Source organism: Pongo abelii, chromosome 20, assembly GCF_028885655.2.
Source record: "Pongo abelii isolate AG06213 chromosome 20, NHGRI_mPonAbe1-v2.0_pri, whole genome shotgun sequence".
NCBI classification, from domain to species: Eukaryota; Metazoa; Chordata; class Mammalia; order Primates; family Hominidae; genus Pongo; species Pongo abelii.
Genome location: NC_072005.2, coordinates 11054502 through 11067220, shown reverse-complemented (window position 1 = coordinate 11067220; position 12719 = coordinate 11054502). Strand labels below are relative to the sequence as shown.

Sequence of the window (12719 nt, the reverse complement as noted above, 5' to 3'; positions counted from 1 at the left end):
CCAGGAAACAAAGATCAAGAGGGGCAACTGCGGCCAGGGACCCCAAGTCCACGGGTCTTGCTGTGGAAACTGGGCCCAGGGGTGTGGTTGCAGCAGGCCTTGAAAACCCAGAGCCATGATGCGGGGCTGGGGGGCAACCCCAAGCCCACGGCCCCTCCTGGTGTGGCCAGGAGAGCCCGCACAGGCACCTGGCCCCCTGACAGGAAGTGGTATTTTGTGCTCTAACCTATTGTGAGCTATGTGAGCCTATGAGTGCTTTTCAATCCCTACGGCAGAACAGCAGCATAGGGCTTTACAGACACGGTGGCGTCATCGCCACCCCCAAGATGGATTGACCAGGGCAGGCCTGGGACTGTGGGGAGAGGCCCTGAGCACGCCCAGCCCTGGAAAAAGCCCCCACGTGAGGCTGCTTCACTGGGGGCTCCCCTCAAAACTCTGTCACCTTTTCGGGCAACTGGGCCTCGACTTCCTTCTTGAGTCGTCGGAGCAAGAAGGGCCGCAGCACTTTGTGGAGACGCCGGATGATGAGAATGGTTTCCTCTTCATTCAGGTCCACCTGGAACCCCCCAAGACAGGAGAAGCAAGCGTTATCTCCAAAGGAGGGCAACAGAGGTCTCACTAGAAGGTGCGGATGTGGGGACAGGGTGGATGGGGTCCCCTGGGGTGATCTTGCCCTTAGCACGTGGCTTTTCAGCCTGCTTTATGCTTTCTGGGAGCCCGGCAGGGCACCGTCTTCCTGAGGAAACTGTGAGGATCTGGTTCCATGTAATTCCTGGCACATGGAACCGTAGTACCCACAGCACCCTGCTCCCTGTGCCTCACCAGAAAGACCCCCGGCAGTGGGCATGCCACTTCTCCACGAGTAACACAAACTGGAGTGTCCACAGACCCACCCCACATCAAGCTCACGCCAGGAGCGCTGCAGGGGCCAGGCTGACCACGTGGGGCTTATAGCGGGTGATTCTCAGGGAGGGCTCTGCCACTGGGAGCCCCAAGGGACTCTCAGTCAGCCTGGGTGGAACCCGGTGAAAGAAACCCTGACCTCCCACGGCGCCTACTCCTCTACTAATAATTAACTTTTAAAATGTTTTAATTTAAAAAGTTAAAGGAAAATGAGACGACGCCAGAACTTTTCTTCTATTGCTTCCCTGGCAATCCTTTGGCAGAACTTTTGTTCGGCTCAGAAAGTGACGAAACTATAGCATCAGATCCTGGCCCTTGGTGTGGGGGTCCCGGGAGTCTAAAAATTGGGGACTCCTTTATCATGAGGCTTTGGGGAATGCCTCGATTTCTCCGTCAGAAGAGTCTCTGCCTTGACCAGCAGCCGAGAGGGCAGGGAACTCACGCATGAGGCCAGGAAGGCCCCAGCTGCCCGGGACCTGTCTAAGGTGGGAAGAAGGGGGTGGGCCCAGCCGTCCTGGGCAGGGCACTTCGAGGTAACCTCTGTAGCTCTGCCCACACTTCAGCATCTGGCTACTTAAACCCCTCAGCAGGAAACACAGTCCGTCCCACAGTTTCAACCCCCAACAGCAAGGAGCTCTAGGCTCAGGGATCAGTGCTGGTGTGGGACCACTCATCAATGATGATGCTGCCATGCCACAGTCTGGCTGATGGTGCCACCCAGACACTGAGACACACTGGCCACTGCACTTTTCGAAAACAACGTAAGACAGAACCTGACCATGTGGCCCCGTTAACTGGACTCTTCCAAGTTTCCTTCCCACTGCCCTGAGGGTGAGTTCTGAGGGCACCTAAAGGGGCCTACAGCACGCTGAAGCCTCTAGCTGTGCTCTCCACACGCTTGTGGTCCCACAGCTGCCTCAGGGCCATCTTCCTCACCATCCCCTCTGCACCTGGAGCATAGGGTCAGAGACGCCCCGAGCATTCCGAGATTCACCACCATCACCTCTGCCCTGCTCCCCCGGGGCCCTTGTGGCTGCCCTAGCCTTGGGTCCCAGGGCTCCCCTGCTCCATGCAGATGCAGACTCTCACCAGGCACCCAGTACGGGCCCAGCCAGCTGTAGCTGGTGCTCAACACGCTCCAACCAGCAAAACCAGCCGCACCTGGAACTGTCAGCATGGGCACAGCTGGGCAAACCCACCTTTTCCCCGGTCATGGCGAAGGGTGCGTTAAACCACTGCTCGAAGGTGCTGCAGCTCTTGAAGATGGTGGGCAGCAGGAAGTTGAGCAGCGCCCAGAGCTCGGGAAGCTTGTTCTGCAGCGGTGTGCCCGTCAGCAGCAGGCGGCGGGGTGCCACATAGTGCGTGTTGAGCACCTGCGTCAGCTTGCAGTGGTGGTTCTTCATGCGGTGACCTTCGTCCACAATCATGTACTTCCAACGGATCTGCGGGCCCCGGAGTGGGCAATCAGGGCAGGGGGCAGCAGGTGGCCTGGCACATGGGGAGAATCTCCCACTCTGCGCCCAGGAGCCAGGAAGGCTCCAGGTGGAAGAGCGCAGCTGGGTGGAGAGCACAGGCCTGACGTCCTGCCCCGGGGCTGACTCACCGAGCTGGAGCCACACAACGTAGCCTCTTGCAAGCCTTGGGCAGAGACAGGCCCGTGACCCCATGACTACTGGCAGATGAACAAAGCAAACTGCAAAAAAGTAATCTGGCTTCCCTGCAAAATCACACATATGAATCTACAGCACAGAAAAATGCCGAGCACATTCCGGCAGAAGTTACATCTTGCTGACTGGGGGATTTGTCCTGCTGGTGTGGAGGGTCTCAGGGGAACTGGGTTGGTGACGGGTACATTTCTAATGAGCAGCATGTGTGCCCCATGGGGTAGGGGCCGGCGCCACTACACACAGGGCCATGCGGGTCGGGAGGGGGCGCAGTGGCTGCACTCAAAGAGCACTCCCACTGCAGGGTGATTACATCAACCGAGCCACTGGCAGCGGAGCACGGGGTTTCAGACCCTGGTTCCTGCGCCTGCCAATGGCCTGGCTTTGTAAGGAGTCAGCAGGGGTGAGCCACAAATGAGGCACCTGAAGCACGGACCTGAGGTAAGAGCCTGCACGGGGGATACCCAGCTCCCTGGGCCTCAGTTTCCTCCCTTGTTGGCTCCGGGATAAAGCACCCAGTCCTCGGAAGGCTGAGGCAGGCGAATCACTTCAACCCAGGAGGCAGAGGTTGTTGCAGTGAGCTGAGATCGCTCCACTGCACTCCTGCCTGGGTGACAGCCATGAGACTCCGTCTCCAAAAAAAAAAAAGAAAAGAAAAGAAAGCACCCAGTTCACAGCCCCAGTATTCCAGTATTGTCACTCCAGCCATGCACTGAGAGGCAGAGCAACCCATAAACAGCTCCTCCATACCCCTATCCCTGGGTCAAGAACTCTACTGTTAGGCCAGACACAGTTGCCCAGTGCTTTGTGAGGCCAAGGTAAGAGGATTCCTTGAGGCCAGGAGTTTGAGACCAGCCTGGACAGTACAGCAAGACCCCATCTCCATAAAAAATAAATTTAAAAAAGTTAGCTGGGAGTGCTGGCGCACACCTGTAGTCTCAGCTACTCAGGAGGGTGAGGTGGGAGGATCGTTTGAGGCCAGGAGGTCAGGCCTGCAGTGAACCGTGATCACATCACTGCACTCCAGCATGGGCAACAGAGCGAGACTCGGTCTCAAAAAAAAAAAAAAACCAAAATGCAAAAAACTCTCTACTGTTCAACACTCATTCAGCTGGATGTTTAGGGGTGAGACCAGGTACATCTCTACCTGCGACCCCTCCTCAAATGAGGAACATGAGTTTTTGGAGGCAGCGGGCTATGTCTGTTTTCTATCTGGGCCGTATGCTCAGTCATCACCGATGGCCACGCTGGGACTCCCTTCACAGTTTCGTCCCAGAAGAGGCTTCCAGGCCAGTAGGACCCTCACAGAACAGCCCGAACCAGCTGCCCAAGACCAGCAGGCAGTCATGGTATTTGGCCCTCGAGCTCTCCCCCACACGCTGAATCTCAGCCCATGGCCTGTGGTGAGAAGCCAGGGCCCCAGGGAGGGACGGCCGAGGCGATGAGAGACAGGAGGACAAGACTGGTCTGGCCAAGGCCCCATGGGGACCCTGTAGGCGGGTCAGGAGACGCCTTGGTGCTGAGGTTCTCTGGGCAGAAGGCCCGAGAGGAGGCAGAGCACATGCTGTGTAGACGGCCCCAGCTTCTGGGCCTGACTCAGGGCCTGCCTGGAGACACTTAGGGAGGTAAACCCGAGGTCACCCCCATCTGGGCCTTTCCCCTACACAGGGCAGCTGTCTTCACGCACATGCAGGTGGGACTCTGGGAAGATACTTGTAGGGGCTTTGGAGGAGACGGGCAGCGTGACCTACGTGTGAGCACTCGGCCCGTGGCCTGGCATTTCCCACAGGGACACGTTACCTTGGCGAGGATGTGCTTGTCTTTGATGATGTACTCGTATGTTGTCAGCAAGACGTTGAACTTCCCACTCCGGAGCTGGGGGACAAAGGCCCGTCTTGCTGCTGGGGATCCCTGCAAGGGAAGCAGGATACACAGCTCAGCTTTTGCAGCCAGGTGGCCAGGTGGCAGGAGGAGCACAGGCACCCCCTGCAGCTGCCCAGTGACACGGTGGGAGGGCTCGTCCTCACAGGGGTAGTGGGGAAAGGGGCTGGCAGGGCCGCTGGCCCGTCCCCAGACCTCGCCATGCAGAACACGCGCTGCAGGGGGAAGAGGAAGCAGTGCGGGCCAGCGGCGGCCGGGGCCTGCGGGAACCGCGCAGCCTGCACTGCCATCTGCACATTCCTGGTGGCTGACAGGCTCCCCTCTTCCTGGGTCCCCATCTCAGGTGCCTGAGCTGGCCTCTGAGTGCTGGCCACCATGCTCACTCCTGCCTCCTCCCCAGTGAGCTAATCTGCCCTGTCCCTGCCCAGTCCAAACTCCCGGACCCATGTGACTGGAGTTCCATGGCTGTCCTGGAGACTCCATGTGACTGGAGACCCAGCATTCTCCTCAGGTTCACTGTTCAGAGGTATGTGTGGACGTCCCGCCGCCACCGCCTGCACCTCCGTAGCAAGAGAGGAAACCTCAGTGGCTGTGACCTACCTTGTAAGACACCTTCACCACGGAGGGAGCCCACTTGTCAAACTCGTACGCCCAGTTGGACAGCGTTCTGATGGGAGAAGGAAATGAGAGTCAAGTGCCGGTCTCTCATCAATGGCTCACTGTGCAAACCCACAGCCACTGGCTGCCAGGGGCGAGGCCAACATGGCCACAGCCCTCGGAGTGGGCAGAGAAACTGTGTTTAGGGCAGCTGAGGGAGGGAGGGAGGAAGAGAGACTGGCGAGGACGTAAAGGGCTCTGCCTCAGAGGGCACAAGGGAGGCCAATGGGAAAAGAGGGCAAGGCCCTTTAGAGTGAGAAGTAGGGACACAGAGATGTGATGGGGGACAGAGACAATGCTGCCAGGGCTCGGGGAGCCTGGACCTGCTGCCGGGAAAATGCAGCTTCAGAGCACAGGCTTCATGCCCAGAGCCAGGCTAGCAACAGTGCTGTGGAGACCTGGGGATACGGGAGACACCAAACTGTCTTTCTGCCACCCTCCAGCCACGGAAGGTTCCTGACTGTGAGAGAGAACGAGGACGGTGAGGGGCGAGGCGGGGCCTGGCTCAGGTGGCAGGCGGGAGGACAGCGATGGGAGGGAGTGGCAACTCGTGGCTGCTCCCCTGTGGGATGACCAGGGCTGGAATGAGGGAGGACGTGGGGGCAGGCAGAATGCAGTGGGGAGGGGTGAGTCACCTGAGACCAACAGCCTACAGACTGAGGAGAGGGTGAAGGCGGTAATAAAGCTGAGTCCCAAAGGGGGCGGGCTCTGGGAGGAAGACTGGGGCAGGGAGTTTTCAGTGGGGTAGGGAAGCCACTCAGAAAGTCTAGATGGGGTGGTCCGTAAAGACAGGGCTCGAAGCTGGAGTCCCAGGGACTGCTCTTGGTTTACCCCCAAGCAGCTCCACGAGGGAGGTGCTGTGTCCACCATGAACCCATCTCCAGCCCCCCTGGAAGCCACAGCCAACCAGGCGGCACATTCAATAGACATAAGGACGCATGGCTGTGGTGAAGGCTGGGAAGAGTTCCTGAAGAAGCGTGGGGAGCGGGGGCTCAGCAGCCTTGCGCTTCCGCTGCCTTTTGCCCTGCCCATTCTCCTGGAACCTGGATGAGGCGAGGGAGGCAGTGCAGCCGTCTTGCAACCACGAGGTAAGGAGCCTGAGGGGTGGAGTCACCCAAGAATGACTGGGCAGAAACCTGGGGGAGGCTGGGTCCCTGATGGCATCTTGGAGCCACCAGACCTGGCCCGTAAGGCCTGACCCTGCGCTTCCGCTGACTCAGGAACAGTGAAACCTCCCTGGAGTGATGGGGACAGTCAGCACACCAAGGGAGAAGCCGGAGGTGTGGGGAGCATCTGCACTGGGAGGGAGAAGAGCCAGGAGCAAGGGTCAGGAGGGGACTGAGGGGACAGGTCCAGGAGACAGAGGTCCAAATGGAGGCAGGACAAGCAGCTCATGGCAGGAGGCAGCAATTCCCAGTGAGAGGGCCGGCACAGTCGGATGCCCATACGTTGTAAACATTCCCTAGCGCGCGGGCCCTCTTCTGGCCTGCAGGAGCTGGCGTTCCACAGCATGGACACTTGCCCAGGTGGGGCGTGGTGTGGAAAGACTGCAGGAGCACCCACCTCACAACCTCACTGAAGTAGGGGAAGGAGGTGACCTCTATCACCCTGGAAATGGAATTTGACTGCAATCTGGAGGCCTGCACTCTAGAGGAAGACACAAGGAACTGGCCCCAAGGCCTGCACTCTAGTGGCTCAAGATGCTTCCCGGAGGTACAGGCTCACTACTCTGAAACTGTTGTCCACGGAAGCTGAGAATGGGCACACACACACACAGGGCGAAGTGCGAAAAGGAATCTGCGGTCCTCACTCAGAGCTGCAGACAGTGGTATGAACTCACTTTCAGCTTAACACAGAAACAGATGCCGAGGCAGAGAAGGCCTTCCAGACGATACGTGCACATAGCATCAGCACACGGACACGAATCTCCTAGCACTGACCACTGAGAGGGCCCCAGGAGCAATGACACCCCAGAAGCAATGGGCCCGTCCAGGACCCAGGCCTTGGTTCCCAAAACCATTCTGTAAGAAGGGAAACCAGGGATCCTTGGAGAAATGGCTGATTCAAGGGAGTGGGCGGGAAATGGACTACATGACCCTGCTCTTGGTGCCGAAAAGCAAGAAAGTCCTCAAAATTCACCTGATGCTGGGGGCGTGTCAAAGGACAGAAGAGCCAACTGAAAGCACCCCCAGTGGCCAAAGCTGGATGGATTTGAGCCACAAAACAAAAAAAACCCAGCCACTGGTGCATAGCCTGGAGTACAAAACAAATATCCGTGGGTCCATACTCATATTAACAAATGACTGAATACATAGAGAAGACGCAATTCTTCCAGGGAGAGTTCTCCCAGGCCAAATCTGAAAAAAACTGAAGCAACAAAATAAATAATATTTGTTTGCGTGATCCCACACTGATATAATAATTACCCAAACAAGCACATGGGGGAGAAGGGAAAGCTCTTCCTGACAGTGGAATTCCAATTAATTTGTAGAGAAGAGCGGACAGAAACAGGTAACCATGTATTTGGCAACTCTCATGTAATTATTGTTTCAGGCAAGGCTTATCCGACGTTTGCTGCTATAGTTTGGGTATCTGGCGCCTCCAAATCTCATGCTGAAGTCTCATCTCCAATGTCGGAGGTGGGGCCTGGTGGTAGGCGTCTGCGTCATGGGGGCAGAACCCTCGTGAACGGCCTGTACTGTACTGGGCATGGCGGATGAGTGAGTTCCTGCTCTCTGAACTCTCGTGGGAGCTATTGTTAAAAGGAGCCCGGCATCCCCGCCTCCCTCGCCTCCTCCCTCCCCATGGGATCTCTACACACTGGCTCCCCTTTGCCTTCCACCAGGAGTGGAATCCGCCTGAAGCCTTCACCAGGTGCCCAGTCTTCCAGCCAGCAGAATCATGAGCCAAATAAACCTTTTTTTTTTTTTTTGAGAAGGCATTTCATTCTTGTTGCCCAGGCTGGAATGCAATGGCGCAATATTGGCTCACTGCAACTCCCGCCTCCCAGGTTCAAGTGATTCTCCTGTCTCAGCCTCCTGAGTAGCTGGGATTACAGGCATTTGCCACCATGCCTGGCTAATTTTTTTTTGTATTTTTGGTAGAGACAGGGTTTCACCATGTTGGTCAGGCTGTTCTTGAACTCCTGACCTCAGGTGATCCGCCTACCTCGGCCTCCCAAAGTGCTGGGATTACAGGAGTGAGCCACCGCGCCCGGCTAAACCTCTTTTCTTTATCACCTAGCCTCAGGTATTCCTTTATGGCAACATGAAATGGAGTAGAAGACATGCTGAAATTACTGGGGAAAGTAGGAAGAGAAATGAGATATTCACAAGTGTCGAAGTATGTTCCCACGAGATAGTTATTAATGGAAAGTGTAACTCCTAGGTTTACAGTGGGAAACCCAGCAAGCACCTTGCCCGAGAGACCGAGGCCTCAACATCTCATGCCTTCCCCGCTAAGGCACATCAAGCAGGGCGTGGCGTCGCTCCACGCGATCACATCAGACAAACCCAAATTGAAGGAGAGTCTACCAAAGGTCTGACCAGGATTTAACAGCGTCAGGCTCGACAAGGACAAAGATGAAATGAGGAACTGCCACAGGCATGCCACACAGACGTGACAGTGTGGGATCCTGAACCAGAACAAGGCCACTTATGGAAAAACTGACAAGATTGGTAAATAAAGCCTCTGGTTTGCTATTAGTCCTACGTCCATGTTATTTTCCTGGTTTTCATAATTGTCTTGGGGTTATGAAAGAATGGGGAAGATGGGTGAAGGGTGCATAGCAATTCTTTACACTAACTCTACAATGTTTTCTAAGAATGAGGTCGCCAGGCACAGTGGCTCACTCCTGTAATCCCAGCACTTTGGGAGGCCGAGGTGGGCAGATCACGGGGTCAGCAGTTCAAGACCAGCCTGGCCAAAATGGAGAAACCCCGTCTCTACTAAAAATGCAAAAAAGTTAGCTGGACATGGTGGCGCGTGCCTCTAAGCCCATCTACCCAGGAGGCTGAGGCAGGAGAATCGCTTGAACCCAGGAGGCGGAGGTTGCAGTGAACCAAGATGGCACCACTGCACTCCAGGCCGGTCAACAGTGTAAGACTCATCAAAAAATAAAAAAATAAATAAAAAAAGAAAGAGATCATTTCAAAATGAAAAGTTTAAAAAAATTTTTTAAAGCAAAAAATTAACAACTAAGAACCAAGGCTGCAAAACAACAGCACCCCGGACAGCGGCGTTCCAACAGAGATGGTGATCTGAGAGGTGTGTAAGTGAAAGGAGGGAAAATCGGGAACTGCAGAGGGGAACTGCCACCGCACCCATCAGCCTCTAGGGGAAGAAGGGCAGAGGGGAGCCAGGAGGTGGGCAGAGCCGGAAGGAACAGCCTCCGGACACAGACAGGGGACAGAGCTCAGGCAGGTGCAGCAGGAACGCTGTAGCAATCTGGGTCTGACCACGAGGGGAGGTGCAGCTGCCTGCAGCACTGTGCACAAGGAAGCCCTGCTCCTACAGAGCAGTCTGTTCTACCCACCATGTGGGAAGCAAGGGGATAGAAGAAACAGTTCCACGGTAAACCTGGGAGGGTTCTGGCGTCCTCACCTTTCCTCCAGTCCTCCCTGCAACAGTCAGGACATCAGGCCCACCCTATGGGTGTGTGATCCATGGGGCACAGCTGTCTTATAGGCAGGAGGGCATTTTCCCATGGGGTTGGGGCATGGGCACGCCACTCGCCAGCCTGCCAGGGGTTGGGGGTGCGCTGCTGACTCGTGGCTGTAGTGGTCCCAGTGAGTGCCTGGTTGGAGTTAGGGGCTGCGCTCTAGGGCCAGACCAAATGCTATGTTGAGGTTTGGCCAATCAGATCAGATTAACCCCCAGGCCGGTGACTGTCTGCGTGCTGGACATGTGACTTGAACTAGACCAGTAAGAGCCAGCCCTGGGGCTTTCTGGGAAAACCCTAGGCAGGTCCCCCTTTAGGTGCAGGGGCTGAGCTGGGTAGAGAGATGTGGAGAGAGGTGGGCAGGGGGGCGGACTCTGTTTGCAGGAGAAAAAGGCTGGTGGAGCCAGGCAGTGGCAAGTGAGAGCCTCTCAGGGTGTCCAGATCCCACCATGCCCAAGGACCTGGGCCACGCTGGGATGTGCCCGAGGGCTCTGGTGGCCCTAGCAGGGCACTGCACAGTGAGGAAGTAGAGACTGTTCAATGGAGCCTCAATGGCCTCACCCTACTTTTCTAGTGGGAGGTTCTTGTCTCCTGCAACTCCCCTGCATGGACTTTGCTGGTTGTGGGACTTGAAAAGGACACCAAGGACATCCCGGGAGAGGGACCCCAGGCCTCCCCAGGGGTGGAGGGGATGCGCAGTCATGCCCCCACTTGATCCGGGACCCAGAGGCAGAGGCTGTGATGGGTGCAGCTGTGCACAGCCCCGAGGCTGGTGGAGCAGTCCTGAGCCCCAGCAGCTCAGGATGCGACTGTACCTGGAGACAGGGCCAATACAGAGGCAATGAAGTTAAAGCAGGCCATTAGGATGCGCCCTCATCCAACCTGACCCATGTCCTTCTAAGAAGAAGAGATGAGGACATAGACACGCACGGAGGAAGGACCACGTGAAGACACAGTGAGACACATGTAAGCACGTATCCCTGCAAGCAGGAAGAGAGGCCTGAGGAGGAAGCAACCTGCTACACCTTAACCTTGGACTTCTGGCCTCCAGGAAAACAAATTTCTGTCCTTAAGCCACCTCGTTTGTGGTATTCTACTGTGGCAAACTTAGGAAACGAACACAGGAGTGTGTGAGCGGCGTGCGGGGTGTTGCTGGCACCGGGTACTCACGAGAGAGGCACGATGATGAGGAAGGGCCCGTTGATGCGTTTGTGCTCCATGAGGTACGTGATGAGTGCGATAGTCTGGATGGTCTTCCCTAGGCCCATCTCGTCAGCCAGGATGCCGTTCAGGTTGTTGTTGTACAGGGACACCAGCCACTCCAAGCCTTTGATCTGCAAGGACAGACGCGGCCACGCCAGGACTGAAGGCCGGGTCAGACACCAGAGGGTTCTCCCCACTTTAGAAAGTCAGACACCACCAGCCACGAGTTCTGCTTAAGCCACATCCCACCCTCTACTGCCTTTACCAAGGATTTTTCCTCTGAACCAAACTGATTCTTTATCGCTTAGCCTCATCCTTAGCAATAACGTCTGTGAAGCTGCAGGGTGACTGTGCTAACGATGGACATGTGTAACATTTCTAATGCACATCTCAACAGCTCATTCCCAACTGTTACACTGTCTGCCTGTCCATGCCCCACACAGCACACAGGAAAAGCCTGCCCACACCACGGGACACTTGCACTCAGGAAAGCACGAGGGCTTCAGGGCGACTTGGTGAGGAATTCACTGCCTGAACATCATTTCAAGATTAAGGGAGGGATTTCCAAAGCCTGGGAGCTTTCTGAAATACAGGCCTTAAACAGAAGACTACTTGCAAACTGAAGATAACGTCATGAAGGAAAATTTGGAAATTTTCATAATGGATTGAAGAAGTAAGTTGTGGCCAAGTTCTAATTCATTTTTTTTTTTTGAGACCGAGTCTCACTCTCACCCAAGCTGGAGTGCAGTGGCCCGATCTTGGCTCGCTGCAACCTCTGCCTCCCGGGTTCAAGCAATTCTCCTGCCTCAGCCTCCCAAGTAGCTAAGATTACAGGCATGCACCACCATGCCCAGCTAATTTTTTGTATTTTCAGTAGAGACAGGGTCTCATCACGTTGGCCAGCCTGGTCTCAAACTCCTGACCTCAGGTGATCCACCCGCCTTGGTCTCCCAAAGTGCTGGGATCACAGCTGTGAGCCACTGCGCCTAGCCAAGTTCTAATTATTTTAATTGCATGGGACTCTTGGAAAATTCCACTAACCATGAGATTTGCCTTTGTTCCATTATTTATAGAGATGGGGTCTCGCTATGCTGCCCAGGCTGGAGTGCAGTGGCTATTCACAGGGACTATCTCACTACGGATCAGCACATTAGTTCTGACCTGCTCCATTTCTGACCTGGGCAGATTCGCTCCTCCTTAGGCCACCTGGTGGTCCCCCACTCCTGGAAGGTCATCATATTCACGCTGAACTTAGTACAGACACCTGATCAACATAGGGCGCTACAGCTCAGAAGTCCTGGGTTCGGGCTCTCCTCCCACCTAAGCCGCCCAAGTATCTGGGACTACAGATGTGTGCTACCACCCCCAGATAATTTTTAAAATATTTTTGTAAAGGCAGTGTCTCACTATGTTGCCCAGGCCCATCTTCAACTCCTGGGCTCATGCGATCCTCCCATCTCAGCCTCTTAAGTAGCTGGGACTATAGGTGCATGTGCAGCTTTGAATGTTGATATTAGCACAAAAGGTTTAAGAGCTGTCTTAAAGAAAGTAGGGGCTGGGCACAGTGGCTCACATCTGTAATCCCAGCACTTTGGGAGGCCAAGGTGGGCGGATCACCTGAGGTCAGGAGTTTGAGACCAGCTTGGCTGACATGGTGAAACTCTGTCTCTACTAAAAATACAAAAACTAGCTGGGCGCGATGGCGCGCACTTGTAGTCCAAGCTACTCAGGAGTCTGAGGCAGAAGAATCA

General features: G+C 55.5%; 1 protein-coding gene across 13 annotated transcripts in view; it reads right to left on the bottom strand.

Annotated features, from left to right (window-relative positions):
- Positions 1 to 12719, bottom strand: part of SMARCA4 (SWI/SNF related, matrix associated, actin dependent regulator of chromatin, subfamily a, member 4) — a 100643-nt gene that overhangs the window by 38648 nt on the left and 49276 nt on the right. For all 13 annotated transcript variants that reach the window (XM_054539676.2, XM_054539680.2, XM_054539681.2 and 10 more), the window contains exons 16-20: positions 10936 to 11099; positions 5049 to 5115; positions 4368 to 4478; positions 2103 to 2345; positions 443 to 556 (exon numbers count right to left, since the gene is read on the bottom strand). In XM_054539676.2, coding sequence (XP_054395651.1) covers positions 443 to 556; positions 2103 to 2345; positions 4368 to 4478; positions 5049 to 5115; positions 10936 to 11099 — 699 coding nt within the window. The remainder of the gene's footprint in view (positions 1 to 442; positions 557 to 2102; positions 2346 to 4367; positions 4479 to 5048; positions 5116 to 10935; positions 11100 to 12719) is intronic.